The sequence below is a fragment of the Drosophila virilis genome, chromosome 4 (genome assembly GCF_030788295.1).
Source record: "Drosophila virilis strain 15010-1051.87 chromosome 4, Dvir_AGI_RSII-ME, whole genome shotgun sequence".
In the NCBI taxonomy this organism is placed as follows: domain Eukaryota; kingdom Metazoa; phylum Arthropoda; class Insecta; order Diptera; family Drosophilidae; genus Drosophila; species Drosophila virilis.
The window spans coordinates 24,426,382-24,446,299 of NC_091546.1; the positions used below are offsets into that span (position 1 = coordinate 24,426,382).

A 19,918-nucleotide genomic window follows, 5' to 3' on the forward strand; every position below is an offset into this window, starting at 1 on the left:
TGGAACGTCATATCTCCGCGGAGCTATGTCGTTTTGGAACGTCATATCTCCGCGGAGCTATGTCGTTTTGGAACGTCATATCTCCGCGGAGTTATTACCCGAGATCTAAAAAAAAAATCATCGAAAAAGTTTCGATTTTCGCACCGACCTCGACCCTTCCCGCGCGGGTATGCAATGAATTTTTTTAAAACGATTTTCGTCTACCTGCTGCGCATTTCTGTTCGCCTGGTACTTCGGTGGATTTTAGAACAAATGTTACGACCCAGTCGACGATGACGGAGCCCCTTTGGGTATGCAATGATATTTTTATTTGGAGATGTTTGTCAAGCAGCTACCTACTGGGCATTTCTGTTCGCCTGGTGTTTCAGTCAATTTGTAGTATGACATAGCGACCTGACAAAAAAAAAGGGCTTGAAATTAAAAACGCAGCAGTTTTGTATTATTTATTGTAAATTATTGATTTATTCTTGTAAACATTTATAAATATGTCGTTTCTTAAATATAGTTATATTATTTATTTCTCTAAAAATTATATATAATTTATTTCTTAATTTTGGTTTTATTTGGCGTAAATCGAGTCTAATCCTAGAAAAAATTGCCAGAATGTCCTTAAAATCAATCAGAGTCCTTGAATTCGTTTATCTGAAAAGAAAAAATCACATTAAAAAATAAAAAAATTAATTTTAGAAAAAAGGACATAGCTCGGCCGTATCGTTGCAGATTTTCAAATGACATGCTGCGTTATGGTCGTGAGGACCAACTGCTTCGATCTGCATCAAAATATTATTATATGTCTGAAACGACATATCTCCGCCGTTTAAATAACGAAAATAAGATATGTCGTTTCGAAACGACATATCTCCGCCGTTTAAATAACGAAAATAAGATATGTCGTTTCAAACGAAAATAAGATATGTCGTTCTGAAACGACATATCTCCGCCGTTTTAATAACTAAAATATGATATGTCGTTTTGAAACGACATATCTCCGCCGGAGCGATTATCCGAGATATTAAAAAGAAATCATCGAAAAAGTTTCGATGTTCGCACCGACCTCGATTTTGAAAAAAAGCGTGATGATTTGGAAGGTCATATCTCCGCGGAGTTATGTCGTTTTGGAACGCCATATCTCCGCCGTTTAAATATCGTAAATAAGATATGTCGTTTTGAAACGACATATCTCCGCCGTTTAAATATCGAAAATAAGATATGTCGTTTTGAAACGACATATCTCCGCCGTTTTAATAACTAAAATATGATATGTCGTTCTGAAACGACATATCTCCGCCGTTTAAATATCGAAAATAAGATATGTCGTTTCAAACGCCGTTTTAATAACGAAAATAAGATATGTCATTCTGAAACGACATATCTCCGCCGTTTAAATATCGAAAATAAGATATGTCGTTTCAAAACGACATATCTCCGCCGTTTAAATAACGAAAATAAGATATGTCGTTCTGAAACGACATATCTCCGCCGTTTAAATATCGAAAATAAGATATGTCGTTTTGAAACGACATATCTCCGCCGTTTTAATAACTAAAATATGATATGTCGTTCTGAAACGACATATCTCCGCCGTTTAAATATCGAAAATAAGATATGTCGTTTCAAACGCCGTTTTAATAACGAAAATAAGATATGTCATTCTGAAACGACATATCTCCGCCGTTTAAATATCGAAAATAAGATATGTCGTTTCAAAACGACATATCTCCGCCGTTTAAATATCGAAAATATGATATGTCGTTCTGAAACGACATATCTCCGCCGTTTAAATAACGAAAATAAGATATGTCGTTTTGAAACGACATATCTCCGCCGTTTAAATATAGAAAATAAGATATGTCGTTCTGAAACGACATATCTCCGCCGTTTAAATTTTGTCGTTTGAAACGACATATCTCCGCCGTTTAAATATAGAAAATAAGATATGTCGTTCTGAAACGACATATCTCCGCCGGAGCTATTATCCGAGATATTAAAAAGAAATCATCGAAAAAGTTTCAATATTCGCACCGACCTCGATTTTGAAAAAAAGCGTGATGATTTGGAAGGTCATATCTCAGCGGAGTTATGTCGTTTTGGAACGTCATATCTCCACGGAGTTATGTCGTTTTGGAACGGCATATCTCCGCCGTTTAAATATCGTAAATAAGATATGTCGTTCTGAAATGACATATCTCCGCCGCTTAGATATCGAAAATAAGATATGTCGTTCTGAAACGACATATCTCCGCCGTTTTAATAACTAAAACGACATATCTCCGCCGTTTAAATATCGAAAATAAGATATGTCGTTTTGAAACGACATATCTCCGCCGTTTAAATATCGAAAATAAGATATGTCGTTTCAAACGAAAATAAGATATGTCGTTTTGGAACGCCATATCTCCGCCGTTTAAATATCGTAAATAAGATATGTCATTCTGAAATGACATATCTCCGCCGTTTAAATATCGAAAATAAGATATGTCGTTTCAAAACGACATATCTCCGCCGTTTAAATAACGAAAATAAGATATGTCGTTCTGAAACGACATATCTCCGCCGTTTAAATATCGAAAATAAGATATGTCGTTTAAAAACGACATATCTCCGCCGTTTAAATAACGAAAATAAGATACGTCGTTCTGTAATGACATATCTCCGCCGTTTAAATATCGAAAATAAGATATGTCGTTCTGAAACGACATATCTCCGCCGTTTAAATAACGAAAATAAGATATGTCGTTCTGAAACGACATATCTCCGCCGTTTAAATATCGAAAATAAGATATGTCGTTCTGAAACGACATATCTCCGCCGTTTAAATATCGAAAATAAGATATGTCGTTTAAAAACGACATATCTCCGCCGTTTTAATAACTAAAATATGATATGTCGTTCTGAAACGACATATCTCCGCCGTTTAAATATCGAAAATAAGATATGTCGTTTCAAAACGACATATCTCCGCCGTTTAAATAACGAAAATAAGATATGTCGTTCTGAAACGACATATCTCCGCCGTTTAAATTTTGTCGTTTGAAACGACATATCTCCGCCGTTTTAATAACGAAAATAAGATATGTCGTTCTGAAATGACATATCTCCGCCGTTTAAATATCGAAAATAAGATATGTCGTTCTGAAACGACATATCTCCGCCGTTTAAATATCGAAAATATGATATGTCGTTTTGAAACGTCATATCTCCGCCGTTTAAATATCGAAAATAAGATATGTCGTTCTGAAACGACATATCTCCGCCGTTTTAATAACTAAAATATGATATGTCGTTCTGAAACGACATATCTCCGCCGTTTAAATAACGAAAATAAGATATGTCGTTCTGAAACGACATATCTCCGCCGTTTAAATTTTGTCGTTTGAAACGACATATCTCCGCCGTTTTAATAACGAAAATAAGATATGTCGTTCTGAAATGACATATCTCCGCCGTTTTAATAACTAAAATATGATATGTCGTTCTGAAACGACATATCTCCGCCGTTTAAATATCGAAAATATGATATGTCGTTTTGAAACGTCATATCTCCGCCGTTTAAATATCGAAAATAAGATATGTCGTTCTGAAACGACATATCTCCGCCGTTTTAATAACTAAAATATGATATGTCGTTTTGAAACGACATATCTCCGCCGTTTAAATATGGAAAATAAGATATGTCGTTCTGAAACGACATATCTCCGCCGGAGCTATTATCGGAGATATTAAAAAGAAATCATCGAAAAAGTTTCGATATTCGCACCGACCTCGATTTTGAAAAAAAGCGTGATGATTTGGAAGGTCATATCTCAGCGGAGTTATGTCGTTTTGGAACGTCATATCTCCACGGAGTTATGTCGTTTTGGAACGCCATATCTCCGCCGTTTAAATATCGTAAATAAGATATGTCGTTCTGAAATGACATATCTCCGCCGTTTAAATATCGAAAATAAGATTTGTCGTTTTGAAACGACATATCTCCGCCGTTTTAATAACTAAAATATGATATGTCGTTTTGAAACGACATATCTCCGCCGTTTTAATAACTAAAATATGATATGTCGTTCTGAAACGACATATCTCCGCCGTTTAAATAACGAAGATAAGATATGTCGTTTCAAACGAAAATAAGATATGTCGTTTTGAAACGACAGAAGCACAGAAAATTGAGCAAGCAAACGAACACAAGAGGAATTCGATTTTACAGCATAAGCCCATGCACTCATGCACAAACAAGTGTAGACAGACAGAATCGCAAAATATTTATGTATGTACAAATATGAAACTAACACAGAATGAGCGGACGCGAGGTAGACGAAAAACACGGCGCACAGAAAATAGAGCAGGCGATGCGGAATTTACTTGCTTGTGTATACACTTGTTTGTGTGTGTGTGTGTGTGTGTGAAAGTTCTCGCGTTATTTACGTGTGATCACACGACATTTTTGTTGATTAGTGCCTATTGGTCCAAGCAAGAATTTCTTTTATTATCTTCACATACTTGCTCCCATTTCTGAGCGCCGAGTAATTCGTCCGCTCTGCCTCTCGCATGATTCATGCTCTGTTACTTGTGGAAGTGGGAGATGCTTCGATCTGCTCAAAACCTTTATACCTATTATTCACTCATTTTAAGTGAGTTCCGAATTACATGATACGAAAAGAGTTAGCTTTAGTTCTGCTTTATAAGATTTAATACTAGTAAGGTTCAGTTAGGGTTAAGTTAATACCTGAAAGCAGGGTATATCCGGATCGGTGATCGGTTTTGTTTTAAAGCCTGTAAGCTGATTAATTGTGTAGTTGCCGCAGTAGCCTTTGAAAACTATGCTCTTCACCAACTCTGAGACAGACTCTTCGTTGATGTCAACATGAACCCCAATTGCCAGACGGACATCAACAGTGCCGAGTGCCAGAAATGGATGAGGGAAGTGTGCGCCCATTGCAGGGAGCTGTTCGCCCGGGAGGCCACCGACAAGTGGGCCGCCTGGTGGCACGATGCGACGCCAGCCTTGTTCAAGGATGTGCCGGACATGACCGTCTACGACTGCAACAAGCTGAAGCATCTGCTGGAGCTGGAGGTGGCTGCCATAAGGCCACCAGAGGTACCCATGCAATTTCCAGAGTTCACGTGGTGGCAAAAGGCATTGCTGATCTCCGTTTATATTGGCATTCTTGTGCTGATGGTGCTGATGTGTCGCTACTGGAGAAGGGGGCGACGTGTCAGGGTGCAGAGCATGGACGAGGAGAAGGCGGGCCCTCAGCGGCCGATAAATAAAACGCCTCCACAGTCTGAACAAAAGACACAAGCGCCTCCGTCAACGCCGCCGGCGCCGCATCCGCAGCACGAAGATGTACAAAAGCCAAACAAATCGAGGCACACCTTTAAGGCCTGGATGCGGCACAGATGCCGTCCAATCTTCGTACACAACGAGGCTTCACTGCGCCGTCAGCAGGCCAAGTACAAGGCGAACGAACTGATCAGGGAAGCCCACAACCAGCAGAACATTGAGAAATGGACGAGAGCACGCGAGGAAGTCGAAAAGAGGCGGCAGGAAAGAAAGGATAGCTTGGCCATGGATAGTAAGCGGAAGGACACACAGCATTTAGATGAGAATCAACACAAAGTAAGGCCTAATAATTCTTAAGCAAAAAAAAATTGAGGTTTCAATATTATTCATTATAAATAGCATTTTATTGCAATTTATTTGTGACTTAGTAACTCTGAGATGGACAAAGTCGAAAGAAAGACCAGCCGAGAATTTACCCAGATTAGGACATGACGAGAGCGCGATGTATCTTTCAGTACTGGGAAACACTGGGACATTACTGATAAACAAACAAACAAATATATTTATTGAAATTCATTTGAATCTAAATCTGCCTTCATTATGTTGGAAGACTGTCAACATGAAACCCTCAATTCATACTGAATAAAAATAATAATAATTAATAGATCAAATAAATGGTTTTCCAATGTTCAAATATTAATCATTGCATTCATTTGGACGTGGCTGTACTTTGCCGAACTTATTTTGCATGGAGCTGGCATCTCTCAAAGGGAAAAACAGCTGATTGTCCGATTCTAGTGCTGTACAACATTGCGAGGATTTAAATGTACTTCCTGTCTAGTGTGCGCAACAGCAACAATCAGTTGACAAAGTCTTTAAATTTATTATTTAAATTATGTTTTAAAACCGTTTAAGTAAAGTGATTTTTCAATTGTAGAAAGTAGACTCCATTTACAAGTGGAACGTGAGAATATGTGAGAAAAAGCCAGTTTTCTCTGGGCAAACCAAAAGTTTACAGACGAAAATTCAGGTTATGTGTTATGTGGGGACAGCGCTTGCGCGCAAGTTATTTACGAAATTTATAAAAAATGGTTTAAGGAAGCAAATACCTTTCTCCAAGAGATGCCTTTGCGTTTTGCTCGTCCTGCTGCCCTTTTAACACCCATTGCTAAGATTCGAGAAAACACACCACGTGGTCCTTGCAAGGTTTCAGTATCTTTGTATCTAGTAGAGCTGTAAAAGTTCAACTGACATTTGGTATTCCGGATGAACCGTGCAAATTGTTTTTCGTATTACTTATTTCAATTATGTTGAACGGGAAACAATTTGTGCAGCTTGCCTGGAGAAGCAACCTAAAATAAAATGGTTCACATGTAGTTAATCCTTAATAATTATCTAATAATGACAGCATTAAATGCAAATCTTAAAATGATATCTTACCTATCCAGGTGCTTGACTTTCAGATCGTATCACAGGCTCTGTGCTGAAGACAAACTTGGAAAGAAACAAGAGAGAAAAAATACATACTATATATATTTCGATGTCTGATCAGTTGTGTAGTGTGGCGTTTTACTTGACTTGCTACGATACCAACTGGCCAGAGGATCGAGATGGAATAGAACAAAATGTATTTCTGAAACTAAGTTTATGACTATTGAACGAATAACAAGTGATGATGGGAATAAAGCTTAACTAATTATAGACAGCATCAAGCATTAATTATCTTCACATTTATTAAAGCTTGGTGCAGTCTGTAATTAGTTAGGAGCTTATCGATTCCGTTCCGATTATGTCTGGCAAAACAAAATATAAATTTGCCAAGTATGCAGCACGTTGATGTTTTTCTCGTTGTCACAACGCATTGCATACATGACAAATTTTGCTAATTTGTATTCTGCTTGTAAACATAAAGTAATTATAATAGCACTTAACAATTAAAACTGCTCTTTCAATCAGCTTAGTTCCTGTCGATTTTAATCACAATTAATATTGCTCACTTAGAATTAGTTTGTTATGCAAAACATGTTTCAGCACTCCAGGACATTGCTAGGCGCGTCAAATGATATATATAAGTATATCTAAAAAGTATTTTTTTGGTTTACAAAAAGTACAAATTTAGCTGCTTAGGCTTATAATACATATATCTAGCCTGGCTTTTGGTTTATATAATTTAATAACAGAATTGCTCCATTTGTCATTTTTTTGTTTGTTTTGTTCTTTTTAGGATTTAATACTAAACTTTCAAAAATGTGCGCACTAAAAACGTTGCTTAGCTTCTTTAAAAATAGTTCACTGTCTTTTGGTTTTGTTAATATAATTACATATACACATATATTAATGATTTGTTTGTAAGGCAAAATTTGTAAGTCACTTTTTTGATTGCATACAGCGCCTAATTTATAATGTATATATCTTAATTTATATAAATAAATTTATACCTTTGGGCTTTAAAGCTGTTGAAATGTATTAAAAATGATGTACTGTTTTTTTTTTTTGTTAGGATTTGGTATCAAAATCGTTGCCATATTTAAGCTATTTGTGTCTTTGTAAAGTTTTTAAAAAAGTTTCGTAAACAGTTTAAACAAGCTTGTGCCTGTGCTAATTGTACATATAACATCATATTGTCTATATGTAGATAAGGCTCACTCGCAGTATATAATTGTAATATTTAATGAGTACAGAGATCAATGCGTGTGCAAGTCTATAAACAAATACATAAACAACCATTCGCAAACAAATTTTACTTAACTGAATTATTGGTAACAAACTTTTTAAACTAATAACTAGGTAATTTTCTTTCTTTCTATTTCAGTGGTCACACACTTTAATATAAATTATAAAAGCTTATATTTTTCGATGTGGAAAATACAAATAATTGTTGTTGCGAGTGCCTTTTGTTGCTCTCTTTGGTTATATTCGTTCATTCTAACAATTGGCAAGCTTTGCTAACGCTGCTTGGTCCAGGTTCTATATACAGTCGCAGGACAGCATAGCTATGTGAGTTTCTTAGCCCATTTCAAATCATCGTCGCGCGGCTTTAGGCCCGTAAAGCGTTCAATAATAAACTCGAAGGTTGACCAAAATCTACAATAAAAAGGTAAATTATTTATGATTTGGACAAATATTTTCAGCTACTCGAACCTAAGCTGCTCCAGTGGCCAATTTAGCCAGCCGGTGGTAATGCAAAAGTACGTCTCATGCGGCGCCACATGATGAATGCGATGATGTTTGCGCGGTAGAATAATGTGACAGCTCTGCAGCAACAGCACCCACCTTGGCAGGCCCCAGTACGTGTGCGACCATTTGTGTATCTAAACAAAGAGAAATAGATTATTATCAAAATTAGTTTCGGCTGAAACCTATGTGAATTGTGCTGCTTATTGTTAAACATTTCTGTTAATGATCACAATTCTGTTAACCTTACAAGTACCATAGTGTTATTAGCATACATTAATGTAAAATAAATGTTAAATACGAACACCTGTTAAGCTTAACATGCAATAGCTTTTTAACAGCTGTTAAACAGGACCGAATATAATTTTACATTTCTTAGATAACAGCTTCTGAATTGGAATATATTCGAATTAAACAAATAAATGTACTATTCAGACGGCAGCATTTGCTGTCACCCACCTGATTTGTCATAGCCACAAAGATGGAGCATAGGAATACATAGGCTATCCAGCCGAAATTCTGCTGTATTTCACACGGTGACCTCACATAAAAATAGTGCGCCAAGTAGCCAAGTATGGGTATGCCCACCATGAAGTTGTCGCCATTCGTCTCAATGAAATCGTGACGTGTTATCGACGTTGGATCCAAATGATGCTCGCGAAATGGCCGCAAAAAGTTCTAGAGATCGATTCCAAATATAACAGTCTGGGGTTAAGACGCGGGTGCATTCGAATTCATACCTTTCCAATTATGGGTAAGTCCACCGAGCCCCAGGTATCCGCGGCCCAATGCACCAGGCCGGAAGCAAAGTCTGCCGTTATGATGCCACACAAGGCGGAGATGAAGGTCACGCTGATTCGCTCCAAACGCAAGTGCTTCACAATTAGTGCTAAATTGATGATCATCAGGCCGATGCAGGTGTAAACACATATGATTTCCTGTGCACGTTTACCTGCATAAAGTGTTATACTCGAAGATTAGTTGTCTGCAAATGCGACTTGGAAATAAACGAGGTACTATATACTCGATTATCTTTTGTGCTAATTTTGACTGTGGCGACGAGCTGCCAATAAATTGATTGTATACCTGATTAAAATTGATTGTAGCTTATCTATTTTTACGATAATCCAATAAATGTTGCTCATTGAAATAATTGACTTTTTACTGCTGTCTGCCTGTTGTCTCTTTGTTTCTAAAATATTCCACTGTAGTGCTGCATAGTTAATTTAACACAACTGTTATATTCTGAACTGTTATACACAATATGCCGTATGTTAACTTGCAGTGTTATATAATTGTTATAAAACAATGTAAATGTAGCTGACTGAACAAAACTACTGCTGATAATTTGTTATAAAACTGTTATACTGTCTCACCTGGACTATAGAGGGATGCCAGCTCCTGTGCACCTTTGTTCTGTGGCCCCCAACGCGGAGAAGTCGCTGCTGTCGCTGGAATTGTTGTTGTTGTTCTCGTTGCTGCCGCGTCATTTGCCGCCGCCCTCCCCTCCTCCTGATCCTGATCCAATGCTGTGGGTGCTGAATTGCCATTGGGATCATCTTCGTACATGGAATTGGCGAGAATTTCCTTATCGCTTTTGGACGTCATCGTCTAGAAGTAAGAAGGATATAGAGAAAAGGAATTAGAGCAATAGCGATATGGACATTTACTTCCTAGCGACTGGCCCTGACTGAAAGCGTGCCTTTCAAAATCGCGCCGCTTCCAAGGACCTGGGGAAACTGTCAGCTGCTCCGTGCATTATTTAACAGTTTGCTGGGAAAGCGCAACCTGTTAAATATATTTAAATACTCTTAAATTCGCCGCTGCTGCAGCTCGTGAATTTATAAAAGTCCGACACAGGTGCAAACACAAAGGTGACCAGCAGAGTCAGAGACTCAGCAGAACACCCAACCATTGACCTCTGCACATGTTGATGTCATTTACGTGGCCTGCATTGTTCGGGCACAGCGCACACCCTCTCCTGATCCTGCTCCGAGTGTATGTCACGCAATATTTTGGAACCTATTCTCAGTCCCGTGGGCGGGAGCCGAGTGAGTTGTTGTCAGTTGTTGGGAGGCGGCAGTTTAAAGGGGCCTTAATTAGGCAAATTGGTATTTAAATTGTTGCGAAGGCTAACTTTGAGGTAGGCATATTTAACGGGTTATATGCATAGCAAACTATGCTTGTCAGTCCATTTTCTTTCTTATTTATTTCTATGGTCAGTGGAATTTTTTCCTTTTTGGGCATATTTGAATGACAAATGGGCTTCAACACGAAATGCCAGCGTCGTGTATGTATGTATACGACTATAAATAATTGGAAATTAGATAATTACTTATAAGCATAGATTAAATATTCTTAATAGGAAAAGGCAGCTTATAATTTTTGGTGCGCTTTGAGCTCGACTCAAATTGACTGCAATTGCCATTAGTTAGACAGAGTCAACTATATGTGTGCACATGTGTGTGATACATGCGCCATATAAAAGCTGACTGCTACAGGTGTCTGCTGACCGTGCGTGTGTGTGTGTGTGCGTGTGCGTGTGATTGCGCGCAAGTGTTGGTACATAAGAGCTTTCTGATTGGCTCATAAGAAGCGACTCGCATCTGGGATCAACAGCTTAAGGTGCCACTCATGCAATACCCTAGAAGGTGCAAATGTGTTTAAAGCAAACCATTTCATAATGTTTTTTCTTAATTACAAGTTTTTTTTTATATAAGTGGCATGTTGTTAAGTCTTGAGAACTAGTCAAACTGCCATTAAGTGAGGTACTTAATAAACTACTTCAATTGAGAGCGCCTGTGAAGCAGGTTCTCCGCCAAAAAGACAGCCTATCCATATGCAAGCTATTTATATGAAATATTACAAGTGATAAGAGAAAGCTCGTTATCTCGATAAAACGGCCTTGCCTAAATTGGGGAGTTTAGCCTTAAATATTCATTGTTTCAGCTACCTTAGCTGCCTAACATACTTGTCTTGTGCAAAACTTAAACTACACCAAAAATGTAACTTTAACATCCGTAAAATTTGTAAGATAAGTAACCTTATCCCTCAACAAAACAAATTTCTTAACAGGACAATATCTTTCAATAAAACCAAAGTTAATCTATTTTTTACAAGCTACTCTTATGAGTACAAAGGAATATTTAAGCATTAAGTATAAATACGTTAATACATTTGAATAATATAATGCGGAAGTTTATATAAGTAATTTTATAGCTAGTTTTTAATATTTTTTTCATAGTAATTGTATGATGTAACACAAAGTGTCAATTAATATTAATAATAAATGGCTCGATTTATCTTTTAGTTCTAGCTGCTAGCCTGCTATCTATATCAGTTCGAGCAGAACTCACATTGTCATCGAATACCCCTCACTTGCAGGCAATACAATCATAGAAAGGTTTGTTGTGTGGCGTAGAAACGTGCGTGATCCCCTTAGTACATAGTCCATTAATTGTAGGATTTCCACACGAGCTGACTATTATTAATGCATTAGCTGAACTCTTTCCCACTGGAGTTCAGTTAATACCATATGCATACAAATTACTTTAATATTATATTTTGTGGTAATATTCCGACGAAATTTCAGCTTTAACAAGGTTCATTATGTCCATTATTGACAAAACAATTTCTATTCCAATGTGTGTGTAGAAAATCAAGAGTAAATAAATAGCGCTAATGATTGTGCTTATAGCAGGAAATGTCAAGCAAATTACACTAATGGTAGTGCCATATTCGGAAATCGGGTCCGGTTTATTGAAAAGGCATTAATTAAAACTGGCAACCGCTATTGATAAAGCGCCCAGAAATACTATGTAAAAGGAACTGGCAGGCAGCCGTGGGCATGGTTGTCCAACCCAGAGGTGAACACCGCCCCCACAAAGGTCATGAAAACGAAACTCATAATCGGATGTCTTGTAACGCCCCACAAGAGGCAAACCTTTTCCATTTGACGTGCAAATAAATACGAAAGAAAAAAAAACGTTGATTCAAATTTCCAGCAGGGCGGTGCGCTGGAACGCAGGAGGCCCAAAAGGTGAGCCGAAAATAAAAATGAATATGAACAGTTCGGCAACTAAATGTTAGCGACGGCGTCAGCTCCCATGCTCTCTAGGATATTCGTCGTTATTTATTGACAGGGTATATCACTTATCAAAGCCATAGATTAGCAAAGAATTGATTAACAGCATTATGAATTCATTTATGTCGCCATAAATAAAACTTTTTAACTTTATAAACAAACACTCGAAGTTCAAACTAAATTCAGCTCCTAACTAAAAAGTTATCGATAACATTCATCATGATCGAAATCGATTTAAAGCTATGTAATTCGACAAGCAATTCTCAACACTTAGCGTATAACGGCACGAGAGCAACATACTCATTCACAATAGTTCTTTGTTAAATCACAGGGTGTTCGCTTAGCCGTTCAGCGGCTGACACATTCTATGGTTTGTTTGTTGCTGTAAGGCATAATAAAGGGGCCGCACAGCCAACAGGTACTAATTTAGAACAACGTTACGGGGATTTGCCGTGTGTTGTGGCAAGCGAAGGAAGCACAATTTATTACACGAAATGCGCGAAAAGTCACTCGAAAGTTTTGTATGTTTTGGGGGCAAGCACTTGGACTGGCGCCTCGGTCGCGCTCCTCTCATTTTCAAAGTCAGCGCTTTGTCGTATTTATAGTTTTTATTGTAGTTAGCTTTTTGCGATTGATAAGAACTGTTGATGGCTTTGCTTTTGCATACTCTGCACTCACCTAACTATTTATAAAAATGAAAACAACACTAACAAAACACTCGCACACATACATGCATGCACACTGATACGCTCGCCGATTGAGAATTTGACTCACCTTTTGTGTGTGTGCGTGTGTGTGTGTTTGTGTTGCTGGCGTCGTCGGCAGCGGGCGGCTAGTAATGGCAAACACAACGTTTTGCTGTTCTTATTGTCGTTTCAGTTGTTGTTGTTGTTGTTGTTGCTGCTAGTGGCAGAGGCACCTGCAATGAGCAGAGCAGAGCAGAGCACAGGCATGTGTGGGTTTTACTTAAAGCAATTAAATTTAAATGAACCGTCTAGTAATATTGATTAATATTAGAGTCGAAAATACATTTTATGCATGCAGAGCAGCAACAAAACACGCACACACAAATATAGCACACACACACACACACACACACACACCAATGCGCAAGGACGCACGCTATGAATTACAGCAGAGCTACATACGTCAGTGAGTGCTCCTTACTAGGGGCAGAAAGTAAATAAAAGCTGGCTTAATGCACGTGATTTTATGTTGTCACAGGCGTGAAGACACACACCCACACGAAGCGACCCGGAAAACCGACAACAAGGATGACCGCAACTTGTCTGCAGCTGCAGAGGCCACTTTGCACCAGTAAATACCGACAGCAACTAAACAGAATGCCAGCGGCAAGCAGCATTTCATTCATGCCCTCTGTGTGCGCGCGCGTGTGCGTGTGTGTGTGTGTGTGAGATCGGTCAGCTTTTACCGTTATATTGTGATGAGTGGGCATATACTCACACTTAAATGCTGCACCTTTGCCGCCGCAAATAATGGTGGTGAGAAAGTTTTTTATGTTTGCCAAAAAATATAAATATATATACACTTTACATTTTGACAGCAAATGCACATATATAAGTGTTAAATATATTAACCAAACTAAGCGCAGTGCTTGTTATCGATTTGCGCATCGATTACGCTAGCTGTCATAGCAGCGAGCTTATTGGCAGGTCTAGTTCGGTGTGACCAGTCTTGAGTTGTTTAAAACATAAACAGCTGGTTGTTACGTCGCCGCACGCATCTAAAGCTGCTAAAAAAAAATTAAACTTCAATTAATTAATAAAAATGTTACCTTTAGCACGCGGCGTTTACGGCAGCTTAGCACAAATAACCCGCAACAGTCGTCTAGCACTACACACGGCCAGCGTGGTGCGTGGCAAAGCAGAAGCAGCTGCAGAAAATGAGGCGCCGGCAGAAAACAGTGAAGAAACTGCAGCAAATGCAGCGCCAGATGCCAAGGATCGCACAAACAAAATACCCGTAGAGACTTCCATACGTTACTTGAAAAGCGCCGCCTACAAAACAACCTACGGTGATGAATTTGTATGGACACAATATCGGTATGCAGCAAAAAATATTAATTATGAATGCTTAACCAACTTTCCTTTAACTTACTAGTCGCAACCACAAGGGCATGTATGCGCCGCGCAAGACGCGTAAAACCTGCATACGCCAGGGCAAAATTAGCACCGGCAATCCGTGTCCCATATGCCGTGATGAGTATCTGGTGCTGGACTACCGCAACACGGAGCTCTTGCAGCAGTTCATTTCGCCGTTCAGCGGCCAAGTGTTGAGCTACTCCAAAACGGGCCTGTGCCAGAAGAGTCATCTGCGTCTAACGGTCGCCGTGGAGCAGGCACGCGACTGTGGTCTGATCACCTACGATGTGCCCTTCCGGGAGTACGACTACAGCGAGTACTATGGAAAGCAGGAAGAGCAGAAGAAATAAGAGTCAAACATTTAAAGTTCAACTGATTAAAATTTTTATGATTAAAATGCTAAAAAGAAACTTTTATTGAGGTTATGTTGTCAGCTGTTCCAACAGCTGTCTTATACCCTGTAGTCATTGCAAATAGTGTGTATTGGTTCAATGCAAACGTAACGTGACGCAAAAGAATCTCGAAATATCGCAAACTATAAAAGCTTGAGACTTCCTAATTGGTTTCTAGATACCAATATGATATTTGAATACATACCGTAAATAATAAAAGACCAAGTTATTTATGATCCATTTGAGAGCCAACCAAAATGTGGCTGGCTACAGGGTACTTCATAGTCGAGCAGTCCAAACAAAACACACAGATATTAGTTGATGTTGTTATTTGTGCGCAGCAATGTCTCAGGATTGCACCTTTCTAGTGGTCGGCGGCGGCATTGCTGGCGTCTCCTGTGCGGAGGCCTTGGTCATTTGTTGCCCCAGTGCATCCGTATTGCTGTTGACCGAATCGAGCATTGTCAAAAGCGTGACTAATCTCGTGCCCGTGGCGCGTTATCTGCACAAGTTCGATGTGCGGGAGCAGAATGTTAAGGATTTGCGTGCCGGCATTGGCACCATAGTGGATCAGCTGGTGCACATCAACAGCAGCGAGCATTGGGTGCGCACCAAGGCGGGGCTGGTCATCAAATATCGTTATCTCTGCCTGTGCACAGGTGGTGCGGCCAAATTGTTTAGCACGGGCCAGACAGAGCTGGGGGCACGCATCATTGGCATACGCGACACGGATTCGGTGCTGGAGCTGCAGCGCCGGCTGGCCAGCGCCAAGGATGTGCTCATACTGGGCAATGGCGGCATTGCCAGCGAGCTGGCGCACGAGTTGCACGACGTCAAGGTGCACTGGGTGATTAAGGATGGTCACATATCCGCCACATTTGTGGATGCTGGCGCCGCCGAGTTCTTCCAGCTGGCCAAGCAAGAGACGGCTCAGCCAACGCAGGCGCCTGCAACTGCCATCAAACGAATGCGCTATAGCGAAATGCTACCCAAAGGCGAACAGCAGGAAGTGGGCGAACATAAGCGTGGCGCCGCCTTGGGTCCCGACTGGCATCGCAGCTACGACTTGAGCGGCAGCGGCGCAGCGAGTGCTGGCCGAGAGTTGCCCAAAGTCTATTACAAATCGCAAATAAAGCAGATAGAGCAGCTGCCGGATAGCGGCGCATTGTGCATCACCTTGAGGCACGACGATGGCAGTCTGGAGCGGCTCAGCTGTGACTTTATTGTGTCAGCAACGGGTGTGCAGCCGCGTCACGATTACGATACGGATCAGCAGCTCCAGCTTGCCGAGGATGGTGGCATTAATGTGGATGAAATGATGCGTACGAATCTGGGCGACGTTTATGCGGCCGGTGATGTGTGCACCGCTGCCTGGGCAAAGGCGCCGCACTGGTTCCAGATGCGCTTGTGGACGCAAGCCCGACAAATGGGCGCCATGGCCGGACGCAGCATGGCAGCCGCACACGAAGGCGAGACTATTTATCAAGATTTTTGTTTTGAGCTCTTCGGGCATGTTACCCAGCTGTTTGGCTTTCCTGTGGTGCTGCTGGGACGCTTCAATGGGCAGGATTTGGGGCGTGATTATGAGCTGCTCGTGCGGTGCACACGCAACAAGGAATACATCAAGTTTGTCCTACAGAATGGACGATTGCGCGGTGCCATACTTATTGGTGATACAGATCTGGCCGAGACGTGCGAGAATCTCATACTTAATGGCACAGATCTGACCCCTTATGGCGATGATATACTTAATCCGGATATTGACATTGAAGACTACTTTGATTAATGTACAACATGTTTACAAATAAAGTATTAGTTATGCTTAAAGTTATGTTTAATTCTAGGTTGTGCTCCGCTTTTTCTTCTTGTGTCATTTGAGCTTTCCCTCGGTGCCTAGACAAAAATAATCCATTAACTACATGCAACTCTTATGGTAAATAATTTTGATACGTACCCACGTACTTAATCTCATCGAATGCCTTGCGCGCCTTCTTTAATTCCTCGTTCATGGTCAGCAAATCCTTGACCCTGGCATACTTGCGCTGATCTTTGCGCACCAGAAATATGATGTCCTCCACTTGGACACGACCAGTGCGTCCAATTTCCATGGCGCGATGTGTGGTCTCTGCAATGTACTCAATGACAAGATCCTCCAGTAGATCAACTGTTTCCGTATAGGGATTTTTATCGTCACCAAAGCCAAACATCATACAGCGCAGCTCCTTGCTAAACAGACGCTTACGGCCCGCATTTGTAGAAACCATTTGCTCATCGTCCGCATCTTCATCAAACTGAAATGGGTTCACAAATTAATAATTGCACGCAAATATACACTTAATACTTACATCGGCGCCTTCGAAATGTTCTTCGGGCGTATTATTTGCAGCCATTATGTGTTTTGTTTATAATTCGCTAAGTATAATAAATAGTTCACGACACAGCTGCAAGTATCGATGCCGCAAGTATGCTAATGGAACACTGTCAGAAGGTGATTGCTGTGACACTGCCAAGACAATTGTTGTCAATATTATTATCGATAGCAGAAGCGAAAGCAGCTCTGTGCTAGCTGAGGCAGGCGCAGCTTCAACACAAGCGCATTCAAATTTAAACGCCTGTTGCCTAAAACAAACAAACACCTTAAAAATGGACGTTTATACATACGAAAAGTCATTTCTTGAGCGTCTAAAGGAAGCAGAAGCTGTTCTATCATGGGATAACGCACCTATGCCTGCCTCGCAAGTACGCTCCGAATGGAAGGCCTATGTCGAGTTGAAAATTGAGCCAGCAGGTAAGTGAATCCCACACGCATGCGCACAGTACTCACACACAGACACACACGCAGGCTGGCAGGCTATGTGGAAAATACCACGCGTCATCTGCGAGGATTTAAAGCTGCGCTATCCAACTATTGTATTCGGCTACGTGGAACAGGTTATATTCGATGAGCTCAAGGCGGTGTTTACGGTGACCGCGGTTCAGGATCAGGATGTGCATTTACCGGAAAGCAATGAGGTGTCCCTAATCGAGCTGTGGCCCACATTGCAGCAGGAGAACTCTGCATTGAATGTGGACACCACGGCCGAGTGCATTGATAGATTGCGTTTCTTCTACGCGCACGTCTGGATGCCCTGGGACAAGGACTACGATGACGATCGCGATTGGGTGCAGATGCATTTGCAGGCGCGCATACAGCTCGCCTGTGACTTACGCAAGAACCGCTTGCCACGACCACTTGCGCTCCATATGCGCACACTATTAATGGAGGCGCGTTATATACAACAGCGCCTGGAGTATCTCGAGCTAGACATGAGTGATGCCGAGGACGAAAGCGATGATGAGGCCGTGGAGTTAAATGACAATGCCACAGACCCACCACGTAAACAGCCCAAAACAGGCGGCAGCCCAAAGGCAAACAACCTGAACAAGTCCATGTTGCCAGTTACGGACTTGATGTGCCTGCACTTGCGCCTAGCCATCATACGCAGCGAGTTCGAGATACTCGAGAACCCGGAAATGCGACGTGCCTACAGCGAGCTGCAGAGCAATGTATTAAAGCGACACCTGCTGCAGCGCAGTCCAGGGCGTCTGAATCAGTTGACAGAGCATGTTGAGCATACGAACATGTGTCACCTGGTCACAGTGCCGGGTGAGCTGCAGACACAGATTGCCCTGCTCACGCTGGCTGAGAAGCTTGTAAAGCCGCATACAAAAGTACAGCTGGGCAACACCTTGCAGGTGAGTGTCCTATTAATATGGTTATCATTTATAGCACTCAAGTTTTGCTAATTCTAGGACGTGCTCAGCATCTCGCAGGCCAACGATGACATACTTATATCACCCGGGCAACACACCATCAAGTTTCTGGAACATCTCAATGACAACGGCAGCATCAAAGGTCTAATTGAAGCTGAGTCCGTGATAGCCCCCAAACAAGACCTAACTAAGCTGCCGTTGATTTGCTCAAGTGATGAGGATAGCACTTTGCTGGTCGTTGATGGCGACTACACACTGTCGCAGCTGGTGTTGGACTGCCGACATGTGCGTCGCGGTATTCTCTTGCGCTACGGCACGCTGACGCTGCGCAGCTGTCGCCTGCTAGGCGATGGTCGCTCGAGCACACAGGAGGCCATTGTGTGCATGCCGCAAGCCAGACTTGAGCTTAAGGATTGCCTGCTAGAGAACTTTGCCATTGGCATTTCAATGCGTGCCGACACTAGCGCCCAGTTGAGTAATGTGTGCATTCAGAAATGCAATACGGGCTTGGAGTTGCTGGATCAAACGACCAAGCTAAAAATGCTGGACAACAATTGCAATTTTCATACCTGCAAGCTGGGCATATTGGCGGATGGCATAGCTCTGCCCAATGGCAGTGAAAAGACCTTGGCGCTGAAGCATTTCAGCGAGCTGCAACGGTGCATAATCCTCGAATATTATTCAAAACTTGTAGCTAATCCATAATTTTATATTTCAGCTACAACGAGAGCAACTGGCTGGGCAACTGTTCGTTTAATAACTGTCTGCGTAACGTACGCGTTTTCAATGAATCTGAGCAGCTGTTGGCCAAGCGCACGCATCAGAATTTACTTTTGGAGGAGCTGGATGGGGAAAATAAAGAGAATATTAATTAGTTTTAGTGTGTCATGTAAATCGTACAACAAAAATAAAAATATGCAATTTTAACGAGCCCTTGTTTCGTTTAGTATATATAAATATGGGTAAAGTAGGTATTAAATGTTCTGGGCGACATATTCGACACTACTTTCATTTCCAATTAAATTCATTATTTTTGTTTTTTTTTTTTGATTATAAAAATTAGTCGTTATGCTCAAATTCAAGCATCGATAGTTGGTTATCGAGCAACCCGTTTATCGATACCGAGTACTTTGGC

General features: G+C 40.9%; 6 protein-coding genes across 9 annotated transcripts; 4 read left to right on the forward strand and 2 right to left on the reverse strand.

The window, feature by feature from the left end:
* Positions 1-4,790: 4,790 nt before the first annotated feature.
* On the forward strand, positions 4,791-5,942 carry LOC6634009 (uncharacterized). 2 transcript variants are annotated; one of them, XM_002057794.3, is made up of 2 exons: positions 4,791-5,614; positions 5,678-5,942. In XM_002057794.3, exons 1-2 carry the CDS (start codon positions 4,859-4,861, stop codon positions 5,699-5,701), a joined length of 780 nt encoding a protein of 259 aa, XP_002057830.2. In that variant the 5' UTR covers positions 4,791-4,858; the 3' UTR covers positions 5,702-5,942. The 2 variants fall into 2 exon arrangements, with proteins under 2 accessions (XP_002057830.2, XP_015025170.1); XM_015169684.2 differs by having other exon boundaries at positions 5,707-5,942.
* A 1,288-nt stretch (positions 5,943-7,230) lies between these two features.
* On the reverse strand, positions 7,231-14,165 carry Kua (Plasmanylethanolamine desaturase Kua). 3 transcript variants are annotated; one of them, XM_015169860.3, is made up of 7 exons: positions 14,001-14,139; positions 13,311-13,455; positions 9,829-10,063; positions 9,193-9,404; positions 8,912-9,130; positions 8,420-8,589; positions 7,231-8,362 (listed from the first exon to the last, which is right to left on the reverse strand). In XM_015169860.3, the coding sequence occupies exons 3-7, from the start codon at positions 10,058-10,060 to the stop codon at positions 8,272-8,274; spliced, it is 924 nt and encodes a 307-aa protein (XP_015025346.1). In that variant the 5' UTR covers positions 10,061-10,063; positions 13,311-13,455; positions 14,001-14,139; the 3' UTR covers positions 7,231-8,271. The 3 variants fall into 3 exon arrangements, with proteins under 3 accessions (XP_015025346.1, XP_015025343.1, XP_002057829.1); XM_015169857.3 differs by lacking the exon at positions 14,001-14,139 and adding an exon at positions 13,685-13,831; XM_002057793.4 differs by lacking the exon at positions 13,311-13,455 and having other exon boundaries at positions 14,001-14,165.
* Positions 14,166-14,244: 79 nt separating this feature from the next.
* On the forward strand, positions 14,245-15,048 carry mRpS18B (mitochondrial ribosomal protein S18B). The gene is made up of 2 exons (XM_002057792.4): positions 14,245-14,599; positions 14,658-15,048. Exons 1-2 carry the CDS (start codon positions 14,325-14,327, stop codon positions 14,986-14,988), a joined length of 606 nt encoding a protein of 201 aa, XP_002057828.1. The 5' UTR covers positions 14,245-14,324; the 3' UTR covers positions 14,989-15,048.
* Positions 15,049-15,334: 286 nt separating this feature from the next.
* Pyroxd1 (pyridine nucleotide-disulfide oxidoreductase domain 1) lies at positions 15,335-16,857 on the forward strand. Its single transcript, XM_002057791.4, has one exon. The coding sequence runs from the start codon at positions 15,374-15,376 to the stop codon at positions 16,814-16,816; it is 1,443 nt and encodes a 480-aa protein (XP_002057827.1). The 5' UTR covers positions 15,335-15,373; the 3' UTR covers positions 16,817-16,857.
* Taf13 (TATA-box binding protein associated factor 13) lies at positions 16,791-17,528 on the reverse strand. Its single transcript, XM_002057790.4, has 3 exons — positions 17,376-17,528; positions 16,985-17,321; positions 16,791-16,923 (listed from the first exon to the last, which is right to left on the reverse strand). Exons 1-3 carry the CDS (start codon positions 17,418-17,420, stop codon positions 16,901-16,903), a joined length of 405 nt encoding a protein of 134 aa, XP_002057826.1. The 5' UTR covers positions 17,421-17,528; the 3' UTR covers positions 16,791-16,900.
* A 43-nt stretch (positions 17,529-17,571) lies between these two features.
* On the forward strand, positions 17,572-19,710 carry nesd (nessun dorma). Its single transcript, XM_002057789.4, has 4 exons — positions 17,572-17,818; positions 17,873-18,765; positions 18,823-19,442; positions 19,502-19,710. The coding sequence occupies exons 1-4, from the start codon at positions 17,674-17,676 to the stop codon at positions 19,656-19,658; spliced, it is 1,815 nt and encodes a 604-aa protein (XP_002057825.3). The 5' UTR covers positions 17,572-17,673; the 3' UTR covers positions 19,659-19,710.
* Positions 19,711-19,918: the final 208 nt, after the last annotated feature.